Consider the following 17,617-nt stretch of genomic DNA (forward strand, 5'->3'; position numbering starts at 1 on the left):
GTAAAAAACCAGTAAAAGTCTTGCATTCCAAACTTAATGAAGTAAACATATTCGGATAGTTTACATCAGAAGAAGTAGCATTAAAATCAGTAAAAGTCCTCCAAGTATTTTCTAGATTTACTTAGAGTAAAAGTATTCATTGAGAATATTTGTTATGTTTTTGGATTGATATTACTGCTGCATTAATGTGTATTTGCATTTTACTTATGTAGATGTTTGTTTGTTTATGTTTGTGCTAATACTTTAACTCCTTTATATATTTTAACATTATTGTACTCTTCTTTTGTTTTCTTTATTCACTGAATGCTGTTTAATCTACAGCAATGCATCATATTTTTCACACTTTCCAGTAGGGCTGGGAGATATATCGATATAAAAGATATATCGATAGTTTTTTAAATGTGATATGGAATGAGACCATATTGCATATATTAATATAGTTCAAATTTGCACTGTGATCTTTGCTCCAGGCAAGCTGCGGCTTCAATTTAAGACATTTTTTAAATTTAAATGTGCACTTTATGGAGCTTTGTTTTCTCTTAAAGTACTCCTGGCGTTATACCGTATTTATGTTCACTTAAATAAACGGTTTCAATAGAACTACTTGTGACATGTCATATTTGGCTTTGACTGAACATTTGCTCTCACTTTGCCATAAAAAAAATCAGGATATATATCGTATATCCATATTCAGCCTAAATATATCGGGATATGACTTTTGGTCCATATCGCGCAGCCTTACTTTCCAGCTGCACAGAGGCGATTTATAAAGACTTTATTTGATTTAAGAATAATTTTCTTTGCACCTTCAGTTTGGGGATGCACATTTAAAGACACATGGTAAACTACTGACTTGGAAAGTACAGCACATGCACCTGTTATATATATTACATAACAGAGCACATATGACAAACAGCAGCAACAAATGTTCATATTTGAGCAGCTTGAACCACTGAATGTTTGCTCATTTTGCTACAAAATAACTTTTAATGACTATTAATTACCAGATTATATATTAAAAGAAGGGGAAAATTCTAATAAATCAAGTGATCGACTTATCTTTGCAGCTCTAGTTGATTTGAGAATTACTTTTAAGCAACTTTTCAATTCTGTGCTTTACGTTTCTTATGAATGCCCTACAGGAGCCACTGCCCCTGTGAAGAAGCCCTTGGCCCCTGCTGTGGCCCCTGTGTCAAATTAATAATAAAATGATAAATTTATAACGATGAACGGCGGAAAAACTCTTACCTATTTTTTGTTCAAACAATATCTCATTGTACACAAAAGGAACCCATAATGTGTACATTGTATAATAGTTTAATTGTGCAACAAAAGCCAAATATAAAGATTATTGTACTGTACTTTCAAAATAAAAAAAGTGATTGTGCAAAAAAAAAAAGAGAAATGTCATTGTCGTACAAAAATAGCTGTTAATGTTGGTAAGTCTCATTGCTTCAATCAATGTAGTTCTTCCAAATATGAGACTTTTAGCTAGAATAAAGGTTTTGAATGCTTACATATCAATTATGATGATTTTTAATGTGCCCCTCTGATTAAACACTGGCCCCTCCTTGGCCCCCACAGTAAAATTGGTCTAGAACCGCCACTGTTGAGTGTTTTCTACAGTATTTTCTATTTTATTTTATACAGTCTATGGTATTTTCCTGTCAGGCCGTCTCTCAGAGGTCACCCGAGGCGTTTCAGGGGAACTCGTTTGACTTTTTTTACTCAACAAATCCCACCACATGTCAACGGAGTTGAGTGAGACCGAGGCTGTACCCACCTGCTGCACATACTGAGGAACTTCTTCCACTTTCTGAAAGGCCGTTTCATTCGGTGTGAGCATGAAAAACATGGACCGGACCCCCGAGACAACCGAGCCGAGATCCACCGCTTCAGCCATCTGCAGACCGAACCGCGCTGCTCCAGATGAGTCCGTGTTACCTGTGCAGGTGTTTACAGCAGCTCCCAGGAAAAGGGGGCGTTCCTTCGTTGAATCGAATTCCTCTAGTCTCCGCTTGACAACCTTGTTATTCTCCTGCAAGTTAAGTAGGTCAGTCAGTTGCGAAACGGAGACAGCTGATGAGGAAACCTCTCTCACAGGACAGCTTGGCCGTTTAAAGCTGCAGGATGCCCGTTTACTGTCACCATTCACCTTTACAGTAACTCCTGATTCGTTTATAAGAGGCGAGGTTAAATGTGGTCATGGTGATACTTGTAGTAATCCCGCTCTGTGACGCTTTGTCTCGCGAGAGTTTATGGATGTTTTGCAGAGTTTCCTGCAGCCCACTTTGCTATCTATTCATACAATCACCCCTTTGTGTGCTGTTTTGTAGGTCAAAGTTGGGCACTGCTTACATAAATGCATCAATAATAATAATAACAATAATAATAATAATAATAATAGTAATAATAAATGTTCTGATAATCAGTACTGTGCACAAGTCTAAGGCAGGTGTGGAAAAAATGCTGTAAAATAAGAACGCTTTCAAAAATAGAGTTAACAGAAGAAAAACCTAAATCAAATCAATATTTTGTGTGACCACTCTTTGCCTTCAAACCAGCATCAATTCTTCAAGACATTTTTTCACACCTGCATAAGACTTTTGACCAGTACTATATATAATGATAGGGTATTTGCTGTTTGTAATGTAGGCCTAAGATGTGTTTGAGGTGTACTCTAACAGGGCCGAAGCCAGGATTTTATTATTGTTTATTATTTAAAGGTCTGCATTTTTACTTATATTTGCATTTTTCATGTTTTATATACTGATTGGATATCAGCCATGACAGCATGTGGCTGGTGTGGTTTGCCTTGTGAGTTTGTTTGTAGATGATCTCTACCAGTGGCGGAATATAACTAAAGTACATTTACATAAGTACAATTTTGAGTACTTGAGTATTTCTTTTTTATGTAACTTTATACTTCTACTTCACCTCATTTTAGAGGCAAACATTGTACTTTTCACTCCACTTCATTTAGCTGCCAGCTTTAGTTACTTTTTAGGGAGATTAAATATTAGGCTGCTTACATTAATGCATAATAATAATCTAATAATATATTTGGAATATATAACGATCTGAGTGGGGCCATTCTGCATAACTTTTGATACTTTAAGTACATTTTGATGGTTGCACTTTTGTACCTTTACTCAAGTAAGTTTTGAATACAGGACTTTTACTTGTAGTGAAGTAATTTCACAGTGTGGTATTAGTACTTTTACTTATAGTTTCTGTAAGCAGCTGGATTCATTTTTAATTGCAAAACAAATGCATTAAAGTCCCTGAGATCATCACTGTCCTGTGAGGACCACATGTCTCTAAGGAGTCAACTATTTGCACATTGTTTGTTGATTGAGCCCTTGGCTTGTTATGTTATGAGACAGTAATGGTAATGTTCAAAAGGAAAAGAAAAAAGAGTCAACTCTTCATGGGGTCTGCCTTGTGATGATGCATTTTCCAGCTGATCCAGAGGGGGTTTTCAAAGAGTTAAATTAGCGTAAAAAGGAGAACTTTCTATACTCATTAAAACAACCCAATATTCAGTTAGGAGATGCATATTTGTAGTTTTCACTGGACGAGAAGGGGTTAAAAACTGTGATCTGAAAGCTTTCAGACAAATGTAGTGGAGTAAAAAGGACAATGTTTGACCCTGAAAAGAGTCAAAGTATAAAACTACTTAAAGTGGAGATGCTCTTCGGTAAATATACTTGTAATATTCCACCATTGCATATATGACAAAATAAAATATTCAATATTACAAGTATTGTGAGTTTGTTTGTTGATTGCCTGTAAGCAGCTGGAGTCAGTTTTAGATTCCCTAAAGCGATAAAGTTACAGAAGAAGATTGATATCTGTGCATTAAGACCGTGAACTAGGCGTTATTTTTGTTGGTGCAACTTTCTGGAGATTCCACTTGTTTCAACTGCTCAAGACCAAGGAGTAGCCTAGTTCAGCACAACCCCCTGAATCAGTGAGATTCAAAAAATGAGATAGCCTTCAACGTGTTAATTATCAAGCTGTAGTGGTGCTGGAAGGAGGCTGTAAGACCATTTAAATCATGTTTTTTTTTTTATTGGTAAGAACTTAAATGTTCTGGTAAATGTTAGTTAATTTAATTTAGATACTCAGAAAATTCTATATAGTATAATGTGTAAACTCATATGACTAGCAGGTCATTATTTTTGTTAGATTCATTTATTAATTGTTTGTATATATTTGGCAAATACTTTGTGAATGGGGGGAGATTTGTGATTATATAGGACAGGAGGGAATGTTTCCTTGTCTGGTGGAAGTGATGAGGAGCGTCACAGTTTACAGACATGTGATAAGTTGACATGGATGTTGTGGATTTCTTTGCTCGACAAAATAAAAGCAGAGAAAATAAACATATCCATGAGTAAAGCTGTGATTCATTTCATATTGCGGAACAGTTGACACGCGCCAGAAACACCAGATTGGTTCCTATCACTTGAGTGACAGTTTAAAAAACTTTCTAAGAAATTGCCATTACAAGGGCTAGGCTAGCTGTCTAAAAAATGTGCTGAAACCCAGTGGCGGACTCAGACTCTTTGAAGGGCAGCGGCAAAAAATATAAAAAGGGCACATTCTGCACAACATGGGGCCCCACCAATGCGCAAAAAGCTATGATGCATCATGTATGATGAAAAAGTCCTCATACAAGTTATAGCATACCTCCATATGGTTTTAATGGGGTCATCCCTATGTTTCCCGAGACCTATGTTCCCGTTTTTCCCAAAAAGGGTCCTATGTTCCCCTGTAGCAATACATACCGGGGAACATAGGACCCTTTTTCTGAAAAAGGGTCCTATGTTCCCCACTGTTGCAGGGTTAGGGTTAGGGTTAGGGTTAGCTGGAGACCTGCAGGTTTGCCACCCCTGACCTAATCTTTTCTTGTCTAGGCCTTTTTGCATACGCGCGTCAAACAGCCCGTAGGCCTACATAGGACTATTTGCCATGGAATTTGGCAGTAATGGTGAAAAAAGTAACAGACCAGGGAACATATGACCATTTTTGGGAAAAGTCGGGGAAAAGGGTCCTATCTTTCCCCAGTCTCATACAAAGAGGGGAACATAGGACCCGGGGAACATAGACACTCTCCCGTTTTAATAACCGGACTAATGAAAGTCATGTAGGCCAAGACATCTACTGTCATTAATTGCAACATGCCAGTTGTTAGCTAATACTATACTATTAACCACCAGAGATGAGTATACTCAACTGATGCCAGTTTAATGTTATGGTTTGTAACTGAGGAGGCAGCCAGTGCTTGCAATAGTCAACTTAGCTAATGTATGTTATGTTATGTTATATGTTTCCAATTAATTAAGTGGTGTGAAACTAGAGTCTAACTTTTTATCTTTCAAACCGTATATCGTCTTAACCGTGTACGTTAGCCTCGGGTTTACCAGAGTCAGCTAAAGGACGCTAACGCCAATGAACTAGCCGTGCACGAATTGTATCCCACATCGGACACCTTCATCTCCTTGCTGTAAAAAAATGGAGGTTTTTCTGGGGAAATTAGATGTTTCTGGGTAAGCCAAATAAATATCACCATTATCAAACATCGTTATCAACACACCCCGACCTTCACAGTAAAATACTGTACAGAAAAAAATACAGATTTTTTAAGATCGTCGCCCAAGTGTTCTTACTACTTTCTCTCATCAATTACTTTCGTATTGTAATTAGACATGTAAATCTCCATGTACATGAATAAAATTTCACATGTAGATTGTTTAATATGTATACATCAACTATACCTACATTGGTGGTGGCGAGAGAGAATATACCGAAGATGCCGATCTGTGAAATAGTTACCATATTAGTTGACTTCTTCGCCAAGTCGTGTTTGTGGACATGTGAAGCCTGGTTAGCATTAGCTTTAGCTTTGATGACTGGCAAGTAGAGGCCTTGTGCTAACTCAAACAGCATGTTGAACAGTGGTGGCTTGCTGAGCTTGCAGAGGGTGTGGTCAGTGTGTGGCTGGGTGGATGTATAAAAAGAACTTGATACAGTGTTGTTCATTCCTATGAGGTGTTCCTCTCCTGATCTTCTATGGGGCTCACATAGCAAATGCACTAGAGCCTTCCAACGGCCCAAGCTACTTCTGGTTTAGCATAATTAGATTAACATGAATGAATCATACAGATCTTCTCGACTTTCCAAATCAGACCAAGTGAAAAAAAAAATTCTAATTGTAGAACAAGTCATTTTGTGTTGGTTGTGAGGTAAAAAAAAAAGGGAAAAAAGTGTATCTCTGGATTTGCACGTCTCTTTTACAATGCCTTTGAGAAAAATAATGTTTGCATCATGTAATGGACTTGGAAGTTGTAAATCCAACGTTTGCCCACTTTAAAGATCAGGGTCTTGTGCAGGTAAAGAGACGAGTGGTCCTGGGACACTGCTGTTAAGACTTCTCTGTGTCAGGGGTCAAGGTTATGCTGATACTAGTAACCCCGCTCCGTGATGCTTTATCTTGCAAAGTTTGTGGTTAGAGCTCTTTGTATGTTTTGCAGTTTCCTGCAGCCCACTTTGCCAGCTATCCATCACACAGTCACTCCTTTGTGTTTTGTAGTCCTAAAATGGGCTTGAATATTAAAACACTGCTTCAATAATGCATCAATAATAATAATAATAATAATAATCATAATCATAATAACAATAATAATCCAATAACATATTGACAATTTTTATATGATGTCTTTTGTAAGACAGGTCAAAGGATTTCGGTGAAACTGACCATAAAGCAAGTGGGGCCATGACATTATCTCTGAAGATTAGCCGGAGCAGGTACAATAAAGATATGAGGCCTGGTTACGCAGCTCATTGCTCTTTGCTTCGATTCCAGGACAGTTTAAAGGTACAGTAGGTAAGGGGTTAAAAATAGTACATTCATGATAGCATAGCTGTATCTTATTGTGTCCACATATCATTTAATATTAGTACTGTCATATATACATAGTCATGCCTATATTTTTGGCACATTTCACCAGAAAATGCTGAAACTAATGACTTGGGGATCATAAATACAGAGACCACAGCCAGGTTTTTCTTGTATACAGCTTTAATCCACCAGGCTCTGATGCCTGTAGGTCAAAGGTTAAAGAAGGACTGCTGTCTCTCTCTCTACAAATTAAATTAGATTGATGTATTTAAGATTTTAGGCTCATGTGCTTACTTTTCCTTGTTTTTTTAATTGAACAGATAAAAGGAGTTGGTGGGCAGTTGCTGGTGAAGTCCATATTTGGAGGTGAGTGTTCTGTGTCTGAAACATGTGTATAAGTTAATTTATAGTCAGTGGTAACTAGGTTGATTTTGTACATATGTTGGATTATTTAAGGCTTTCAGTGTGAATTTCAGTTGCAATGCACAAAAGAGAAAGATCACATTCATCCTGTGGTTTGCTTTTGGGGGGAGGGGAAAGAAAAAGAAAATTAAAAACTTCACATGCCGTGTGAGGTTCCTCCTCAAGAAATTAGAATGCACAATCACAATGTGGTGAAAGATGAGATCAAGTCAAGAAATTATTTTCAACTGGATTTTGTAACAGAATCTGATCCTTTGCGGGTTCTCTCTCCGAGTCTTGGCAGGAGTCCTGACCTTGCCCCGAGGCTAAGGTGAATTTAGCATGCACCCCCATCACCAGCTTTCTACACTCTGTGCAATGTTTAATTCATTTCAGCTTCACTTCATGCAACACACATATGGATGAACGGCTGCACAGATGGAAAGAAAAAAAGTTACTGAATCATACTGGATTCCATTTACCACTGGTTAAATTTTATTTGATCTGCAGTTGTCCCTGAAAGGATTTAATAAAATACTTATTTCAGGTTTCAGATTTGTTTACAAAATGTCATCAGAAAAGTGTTGACTAAAGAACTGTCAGTGTTTATTACGGCGTGAGCTGAATAGAGTGGGTATAAAATTATAGTTAAGGTAAGACAATACAGAGAATTATTTACAGATCATTTATATTAGCTAGGCAAATTTGATTTCCTGGCACTTGATTTGATCAATAACTCAATTACATCGTAATTTACATTTTGTACAGTAGAAACTGACTGAGGTGCAGACTGTATGTTGAACAGTGCAAATCAAAGCCTGCTTCTCTCGAAGCACACACCATGGAATGTTTACAACGGTTTGACTAAGTAGGATTTCCAAAATATAGCAATATTCAGTGAATTTGTGTAAGCCGAAACATCACATTTATATTATTGTTCGATTTTTTTAACCAATGGCGTTTATTGAAATATGTCAACATTCTCCTTTATGTGCTCAGTTCTTGAAATTTACATTTTGCCTGCATGATGGCTGCATTATTCACCACACCTCTGTATATTTGTACACTTATTTAGCATCGTTGTATGACGATGGCGAATCAGCAAACAGCAGTCCTTCTAAGGACGGTCCAGGGCCTGTCCTCTGAGGGGGGGCGGGGACGGGTGGTGGTGGTGGTGGTGTGTGTGTGTGTGTGTGTGTGCATCATAAATGAGCATGCTCGGAGCTCTGGTCGCTGTCGTGACTGTCCTCATTGGCCAAGGAGTCCGTCGAGTGGTGGAGCGCCGCGATGCCAGAGAACTCTGACGGCAGCAACGTCCCCTTTTTCACATTGACCAGTTCTTTCTCTCGAGCCGCCGCCCCCTGCTGGCCGCCCTTCACTCTTTTCCACTTCATCCTCCTGTTCTGGAACCACACCTTCACCTACGGGTGCACAGCAGACAGAAAAATGTCAAATTAATTGCCGTTACGGAGAGCACAAACAGTCACAAAACCAGACGCCGCTCGGAAGCTCGACAGCAACTTTCTTTAAAAGTTTTGCAGCTATTTCCACAGCAGCAATTATATGTGGATGTACTGTTCCATCTGCCACTTGGCGTCTACCTGTTTTTCCCTGACTCAACAGCCTCGACCATATTTACGTCCCTCAGATTGATGATTAAGCTGTTGCTTAAAACGGTTTACACGTCAAGTAGCAGCAGAGGCCCCCTGAGTGTCGACACATGCGCCTAAAGGGAGGGAGAGGAGGGGGAGGAGGAGGAGGAGGGGGGCTCACTAATGTCACGCAGGGTGGGGTGCGTTTATTTTTGGGGAGTGTCATTCCGAGGGGACCGGGCGGTCACATGGTCAGGAAGTTAGTTGACAGCACAAACGTTTGTCTTAAACGTCAGGGCCGTACGCCGTGCTGAGTATCACCTCGGATTCTTTACAAGCCTTTTCTGAGCGCAGCAGAGAGGGCCGAGAGTCCAGCAGGATCATTTATATATGCCAGGCTCTAATGTCAAAAGCAAACATGTGATCCTCAGGGCTGACGTGCACACACACTCACACACTCTGTTTAGACTCACTCAGCAGCACCGTACCTGCCCTGTGTGACATTACACCGATAGTGACGCTCACAGTTAAATCACAACACGTCACATCAGACTCAACGTGCATTTGAGAGGTTCTGCAGATACACTGCTGGTTTAAGCATTTAGGGAGCAATAATCAGACGCTCAGCTCCTTCGCTTTTACAGCATGAAACATAACCAAATACATGCTTAAAATAACAAAAAAAGCACTGAATTTGTGTGCTCTGGTTTTTAAATTAAAAGATGTCCAGACATCTTGGTTAAAAGGGGGCTAAATTTGTTCAAAAGGTGGCATCCGGGTTACTCATAGCAGTTGTTTTTACAGCATTTAATGACTTTATTTCAGTGTGACCTACTTCCTACTGAAATATAATCATTTAAATGCCTTTTGAACAGTATTCATATGTAATTTAGAGGCTTAAAGACATTAGACATTAGACATGTTTCAACCAAATTTTGATGGGTTTCAATCCAGATGTTTACACATGTGAAATGTTCACCTCAAAATTGTATTTTTTCCCTCTCCCACGCTTTTCTAAAACGTTCGGCCCTGCAGCTACACCTCTGCCATCTTTGAAAGTATTCCAGGTGTATCACGGCCCACAAAGACATAAAGCATCCATCAGATTTCTCCAAACAGCTCGTGCAGCATAAATCAAGTGCTGCCGCCAACTGTTTTTATTGCCAATATTTACCTCACTATCTCCTGCTGTATATTTTCCCTGACAAAAATCGGGGTCACACACAACTTATGCTCCATGAGCTGGAGAAATTTCATGCACATTTTATGCTGCCTCGAGGCACAAAAAGATTAATTGCAGCAGTCTGGGAAAAGGCTGAAGTGGAATTACGATGGCAAACTCTGTGCTCGCTGGTTCTGTGGAGCTAATGGGGTTTTTTGCCTGACAGGGTGGTATTTAGAAGTACTCCTTCAAAGTTTTTTACACCTTTGTAATATGAAGCAAAAGCAGAGGATTACTTACAGGATTTTTGATACATTTATCACTTTTTCTGTCACAGTTTCCAGTCGCTCGTGTAAGAACTTAAATGCAACAGTACAGGTTTACTGCTCGCATTACTGTGAGAGGCCCTTAAAGAACACTTGCGGACATTTTTATTCACTGGGAAGAATTCCTTAGATGGACACTTTTATCTGAAGCTCTGACACAGTACTCTGGCTGCATACTAGACATTTTTAGCATTGGTAGCCCAAGTGGGAAGTGAAGCTGGCAACATTACTGACGTTTTTCAGCTGCAACAAAATGCTTTTAATCCCTGAGATACCACTGATTTATAAAACAATTTGTTTAGACATTTAATGCCTGTAGACTGTCCTCATGACAGACATTTACAACCCCAATTTAAAAAAAAAAAATTGGGGTTGTAAATGTCTGTCATGAGGACAGTCTACTGAACAAAACACTGAAAAAAAGCAATGAAAACAGAATGCAATGTATGCAGCGGTGCAATGCGATACCATATGAAGACAAGATATTTAATGCTAAAACTGGGAAAGTTTTGTTTTCTGAATTTGCTGCATTCTGTTTTTATTCACGTTTTACACAGATTCCCAACTTTTTGTGGTTTTCATATGTGATGGCTCTTTTTCATTTAGGTGTTAGGTGTAAGAACCAGCATGTGCAATTAAAAGCAGGACTAAATGGGATGGAGCCATTGTTGATGTTATGCCTGTTTTGTTTTTTTTAAAGACAAAATATCCAAATTGAGAAAGAGTATTAGTTAGTTTTTTTTAAGTTTGAATGTATTTGTAGTTTGTATTTTGCAGTCTTTATACTTCTTAGTTCGGCTTCATAAATCTTCTCAAACACACAATCTGTGAGGCTCAAACATGCATATCTGTAGGATCTTAAGTTATGATTTACATCTGAGTGGCAGCCTGATTGAAGCTCTGTACGTGTCTGTTCTTTACATTCAATCCACACTGTATCACACTGCAAAGTATCACTGGCAAGGTGTCAACTAAGTGTGACTTACAGCTTCCAAACGGGTGTCAGAGAACAACAGACTGTGTGCCGTTTCCTTCCCCCAACCATTTGTCTCCTGTTATTTATTTCATATGCCTGCATTTTACAGCAGCCAGCCCACGCTCGGAGACCAATTTGTGCGTACAGGCCGGGGTAGTGGGAGAGAGGAAGTGACTTGCTAGACAGCACTTCCTTCAGCCCGTCTCCCTGCCTCGACTGTGGCCTGCTTGAAAGAATAGACAGGAACATCTGGAATATGATAGTCCCGTCACACAGCCACATCTGGAGCACAATAGCCCCTCGCACCGGAGTTACAAAAACACAGTAGCGAGCCGAAAAGCCTCCTCGTCATCCCGAGGCCGCCTCTGTTTTCACAACATGGCATTAATGTGCTAATGGGGGGTTCAATAATGTCTGGACCCAGGGGGAAACAAGCTGCGGTGGGTAGGAACATACTTGTCTTTCAGTGAGGTCGAGGTTGACGGCGATCTCGTAGCGCCTTAGTCTGGTTAGGTAGTTGTGGTGGGCAAACTCGGCCTCCAGCTCTCGGATCTGCTCCTTGGTGAACGCCGTCCTCTCCTTCCTGGGTTTGCTGCTCACGTCCGACTTGTAATTCCCGTCCTGGGACTCTGAAACCAAACACCACACAGGTTTCTGTTCCACTCAGATTTATATGCAACAAAAGTTTTAAAAAAATAAAGCGAATTGTTATGTGGCAGGTGCGAGTCTGCGGGGAAAAAAAGGAGGCGAGGTAAGAGAAACAATGGGAGCTGTCAATCATACTTTATTGTTCAGTCATTGTTTATGAACACTTTAAGTGGCTGGAAGGACTCACGGGCCGCGACACATGTGTGTGTGACTGTGGCAGCTGGCCTGTATACTGCCAACATGGCTTTAATTTGTCTTAAAGGAATCTGCTGCCACAACCTTATGCTTTAAATATGGAACAAAGCTGCTTTGCAGGATACATGAAATATATTTCCTGGTTTCTTTTTTGCTTTAGAACTCACAGGCAGCTCCTCATTTGGTAGCAAAAGGACCTCTTTCATTTTTATTACAAATTTCAGCTTTGCATCTTTTCACTCAAATTTTTTTTGCAGATTTTAGAGTCACAGTTTAACAATACATTTCCTACATTTGTAAAATAATTGTAGAAGAAAAACAATGCATAACAAAAGTGATAATGCAGGAGAAATATAATGATGCATTAGTCTTAAAAAAAAAAAAAGATTTGAGCACCAAATGCAAGGCCGGTTCTTGCAAAAATATTATGCATTTTCCTAATACTAATGTGGTATACACATTTGAAAAACAGAAGTAATTCCTCATTCCATGTGTCATCTCCACTTCAGCTCATCACCCTGGAAAATTTTTTTTGCTTTGTTATTTTCACAAACTTTCCGAAGTAAACACGCACGCTTAATTTGCCCTCCATAACTTTCCTATTGTGTGCAGCCTTTTGTGGTTTCTCTGTTGGACGCGCTTCAGTTGCACATTGCACTTGAAGGCAGCAGTGATTGCATGCTAATTCATCTGCGGTCCTGTTCTGTAGTGTGTGTTAATCCAGCAGGCCTGCGTCAAGCCAAACTGTAAATAGTCCTGCAGGCCAGAGACGCAGAGCCAGACTCACAAATGGGGCGCAGCCTGAAGCCACGTCAGACTATCTCCTCACCTAAGATTTCCACTTTTGGGGGAGGTAGGGGAACCCCTGTCGCTTCTGTTTTTCTGTCAGAAGGAGGATCTTCCTTCTAATCAAGTTTCAGTTTAAAATAACTCCCTTGAGAGGCTGAAGAGAAGATGAGGGGTAAACTGCTCTACAAAAGTTATATTTGTGTGGCACTTGCACCATTTTAGAGTCAAGGACAAACAAATATATAAACTGCAAGAATTCCCACATGATTTTTATGAAATGAAACAGATGATTGCTTGACCCGCAGCCTGTGTCCGGCTCCCCCTTGACCTTGTCGTTTCCCTCCCTGTAATTTCGAAGCGAGCGCTCCCAAACAGCGTGTGGCTGATTGAACCGTCAGACGTATTTATCCGCTCTCTCTCTCTGGTAAACACAGACATTGTGTAAAGAGAAATAAAAGAATAACACAGCCAGCTGCTTCAGACCAGCAGGCCTGGAGTTAAAACGAGCGGCGGGCTTTTATGACACAGCCACTACACCACAGCAATTAGGTCCCCGCTGTAACTTTCATCTCTCCACAAAAAAGGAGGAATAATATGAGAAAAATACAAGCACCCAGACAGGGCACGTCATTTAGGGTTCCCAAATGAACTGAGCTCTGTGCAGGAGTGCAGGACCCTCGTAGAAATAATGTCTTTATGAAAGTAAGCATGGGCAGAAAAATGTAGATTTGTCTCGTGATGTTAAATTGCGTGTTAGTTGTTTTCCTTCCAGAGATTTTTTTTTTCCAATTTTCCTTTGGTGAAATAATGTCACAGCGGCACACACAAGAATGAAAAATGCACCGACACATCCGCAATGTTTTCTACAGCTTCTTTTAGGAAAAAGTGTCTGCCAGAGAGAGGCCTCCAGCACCTCACTCCTCCTTTTTTACAACACTGCCTCAACAAAATAAGACTTCAAGCACCTTTTATTGTTCCACACAAAAAAATCCAGTAACTTTTTTAAAGCACGACCACTCCCTTGACAGCATTAGTCTATGCAAATATAACCCATGAACTCAGTAAAGTGCACCAACCGACACTCTATAGGGCTAAAACTCTCCGGCTTGACCACAAAAAATGAGCAGGTTCCGCAGAAACCAGACACCCAAAATACCAAGGAGCTAGCTCATCTCATTAGCCAACCCCGCGGCCTTCCTTGAGGAAACAATCACAACCGAGTATTAGACACAGAAAGTTGAGATGCTTCATTTTTGAGCTAAACCTAGCAATGGAAATGAGCTCTCAGGTTTTGTTATTATTTCTGTATCTGAATTCAGGTTTCACTCGACTTTCTGGTCCAGATGGTGAAACCTGATCGGGGCTCTATCTCATGCAACTGGCAGCAGTGTGATATTTAGACAGCTGATTGAGTCAGCAACCTAGTTAGCCCCAATAATCAGCGTGATTGGTGTTAGCGTGGAGGGAATGCACGGCACATGTAATGAGTATGCAGTAACTATTGTTACAGGGGAAGTGGGGTTTGGAGACGGAGGCTCGGTTTCCAAATGATTTGACGAAGGAGGAACGGAAATAAGAGGCGGTGATTTGAATTTGTGGATTAAATATGCTTTCGCAATATTTTGCATGAGGATAACAAGACTTTAAACTCAGACAGAGCTATAAAACAAAAGAAATTAAGCCTTCTGGGCTCTCGAAAGGCTGCGTGTTACATAATTTTGGCATATTCTTTGTTGCAGGAATCTTAATTTAACTGTGACATCTGGAGCTCCTGTGAAACCACTGAGTTATGTGAACTTTAACCGCTCTTTCAAGTATTTGTTACAGTATATATCACCTTAATCATTATAAATACATATTTCCAGCGCAGTTACACTGACTATTAATTACAGTCACTCAAGAATCCTGTTATATTTCACACTCTAAACTGCAGCAACAGCCGGCCTGTCAGAGGGAATAGACGCTCTCTGAGGTGACCACCAGCATCTAATCACATGCAGGAGTATCAGTCAGTGGTCAAGTGCAGGTGATACGCCGTGCATACAAAGAGGCCTTTAAAAGGGTGCAGGATCGGCCACTGAGGGCCCCGCAATCCTCAAATGGACAGGGCGAACGGCGAGCACACTTTCCCTGGAAAACTTAGAACTCTCACTAATATCACGTTCCCTGCGAGAACTCCCGCGACCCGACCCCGGCAGTTTGTCATGCAGTGATTGATTATTGTGGCGACTGCAGGTTGGAAATGTCCTGCAGGTCATCAGGGAGGTGTAGCCTAATTAAGTACAGTCCTAAAAGAGGGATTTGCTCATAAATGTGTCAAGAAATGTGTTTCTGTTTTCTCTGTTGGTTAGAATGTGTCGATGTTATTATTAATGTACAGGTTATATCATTCAAGGATATTATTAAGCTTTTAATATAGATTTGTGCATGCAGTCTGTTAAAAATCCCAGACCAGTGTGTGGTGTTTTTGAAGATGAAGGTCAGAACACCTGCACACGCCTTAAGTTGCAGAGTCACAAATTAAATGATACACTTTTTCCTTTTTTTTTATAAAAACAAAAAAAGTGGAATAAAGGCTCACAGTGCTGGTACTGTACAGATCATACAGATCAGGACTATACACAATATATATATATATATATATATATATATACATATACATGTATATATGAATATAAATCCATTTTATAAATCTGTATGATTGTGATTATGAGCAACAAGTAATCAGGGCATAATAAGAGTTTACTTGTGGTAATAATATATACATTATTTTGATGCATTTATTTATAGATGAAATAAATCATTTTTACACCCAACCAGTGCACATATACTTCAAACTGACATCAGCAATCTGCATTTTTTCCCCTTTTATTTCATTAACCCTGGCTGTGATTTTTTAACTGCAAGATTCAGAGCAGAGTAAAGGCTGAAAGCACTCCGTCTGCCGGGTGTTTAGTGTGGCGCGAGGCGCCGGTGTAGCCTTTTACAATCCATGACATTAATTCTTTACTGTGTGCCTCATTTTCTGCCCTCTGAAGAGCGTCGCAACAAACCAGATGTGATTTTTAAAACAAAACATGGCAGCAGTCAGATGTGCCCACACAGCTACGATGTGGCCTTTGCTCGGCGCTCGCAGTCCGCCCGCTGCAGCAGCCTCCCTGCCTGTCAGCCGACACCTACAAACTGCTTCTCAGACACTTTTTTGTTTTCCTATCGGAGCTGCACAAATCTCAACAGTCCTGTGCTGTTGAAAGATTCGGAATGACAAGTACAGATGTTTGTTTTTCTTGAGGGCTGCTTGGAATTTCTTAAATGCTGAAATGTATGTGATGATCTAAGACTGAACAAAGAGAAGTTGGAAATGCCTCTAAAGAATTTTACATTAGGTCTTTTGTTGTGCAGAGTTTTACAATCAGCTTATTTATTCAGATTATTTGCAGAAAGACTAAAGGAATAAAATCCATCAGAGAAGTGGCTTTAAAAGTAAAAACCTCAGCTCCTCTTACCTGAACTGTCACTTTTCCTCTTGCCGTTCCTCTTCTCGGCCTCAGCAGGTGACAGAGTCTGTCTGCCAAAGTCTGCAGGCACACAGGAGGCCCCCGTAGGGGTGCTGCCGATGCCCAGACTGGGGGTGCTGGCGCACATACTGGGCCCACCAGGGTGGCCCAGGTCTGGGGGCGTGGGCCCATTGTCGTGGGATGAGTGCGGGTGGCAAAGGTTGTGGCGTGTATTCCCGCCAGGTGACGGCATCTGTGGGATATGCCAAGACGCATGGTGCTGAGGCGGGTGGTGATGCTGCTGGGAGGGCAGGTGGCCGCGGTGAGGGTGGTGGTGGTGCTGCCCGGGAAACAGGCCGTCATCCACCGCGTAGCTGGAGATGATGCAGGGAGAGGGCGAGGAGGTGGAGGAGGAGGAGGATGAAGAGGCCAGGTCTGGGTAGGAGACGTGGTCCGAGCGTCCGTGCAGAGTCAGGGGGGACTGGGTGAAGGCGGGATGCAGGGCCTGAGCCGGGGCGTGGGGGCTCCGCAGGCAGCCGAACAGTGTGTGATCCATGGTGTGCAAACACACACGGCCCTCCAGGAAAAGTGAGAAGGGCAAGTAAAAGAAGGTAAAGTTACTAAATCAACCAAAGAAAAAAAACAAAGAAGATCACAAGCACATATCCAAGATGCTTCTCTCTTTCCTTTGACTATCCCAAAACTTTTCCCTTCTGTTAAAAAACTCAAATAGTCTACTCTCGATGAGTCAGAGCAAAAAAGCAAAGTGTGTTTTGAAATGGGTGTCCTGTGGTAATCCGGAGCATGCGGCCAGTTGCCAGGCTGTACAGGATAAACAGTTAGCCCAGGATAAGCTGCAGCAGAGCCTCTCAGATGTCAGGAGGAATAGGGGACTGGAGCTCGAGGCTGGAAGCAGGAGGTGGTTCCTAGGAACTGCAGAACGAGGGGAGCCGGCGAAGGGGATGTTATAAATAGGGTGTAACGTGAGAGGGAGGCTGGGTCACAGACTGCATACGCGCTACTGACCACATACATATGATCACCCTCCAAAAAGCACAGCACAATAAATCTGTACTATTAAAATGGCTGAGCCTCAGGAAAGAGGGCAATTTATTTTGGACTT

General features: G+C 40.9%; 2 protein-coding genes across 2 annotated transcripts in view; both read right to left on the bottom strand.

The window, feature by feature from the left end:
- The window catches only part of agmo (alkylglycerol monooxygenase), a 76,105-nt gene extending 71,385 nt beyond the window's left edge, over positions 1–4,720 (bottom strand). The window contains exons 1-2 of the mRNA XM_059339882.1: positions 4,696–4,720; positions 1,784–2,169 (exon numbers count right to left, since the gene is read on the bottom strand). Coding sequence (XP_059195865.1) covers positions 1,784–2,169; positions 4,696–4,720 — 411 coding nt within the window. The remainder of the gene's footprint in view (positions 1–1,783; positions 2,170–4,695) is intronic.
- A 3,791-nt stretch (positions 4,721–8,511) lies between these two features.
- Positions 8,512–17,050, bottom strand: meox2a (mesenchyme homeobox 2a). The gene is made up of 3 exons (XM_059338964.1): positions 16,504–17,050; positions 11,822–11,994; positions 8,512–8,730 (listed from the first exon to the last, which is right to left on the bottom strand). Exons 1-3 carry the CDS (start codon positions 17,048–17,050, stop codon positions 8,512–8,514), a joined length of 939 nt encoding a protein of 312 aa, XP_059194947.1.
- Between the last annotated feature and the right edge of the window lie 567 nt (positions 17,051–17,617).

Source organism: Centropristis striata, chromosome 8, assembly GCF_030273125.1.
Source record: "Centropristis striata isolate RG_2023a ecotype Rhode Island chromosome 8, C.striata_1.0, whole genome shotgun sequence".
Lineage (NCBI taxonomy): Eukaryota > Metazoa > Chordata > Actinopteri > Perciformes > Serranidae > Centropristis > Centropristis striata.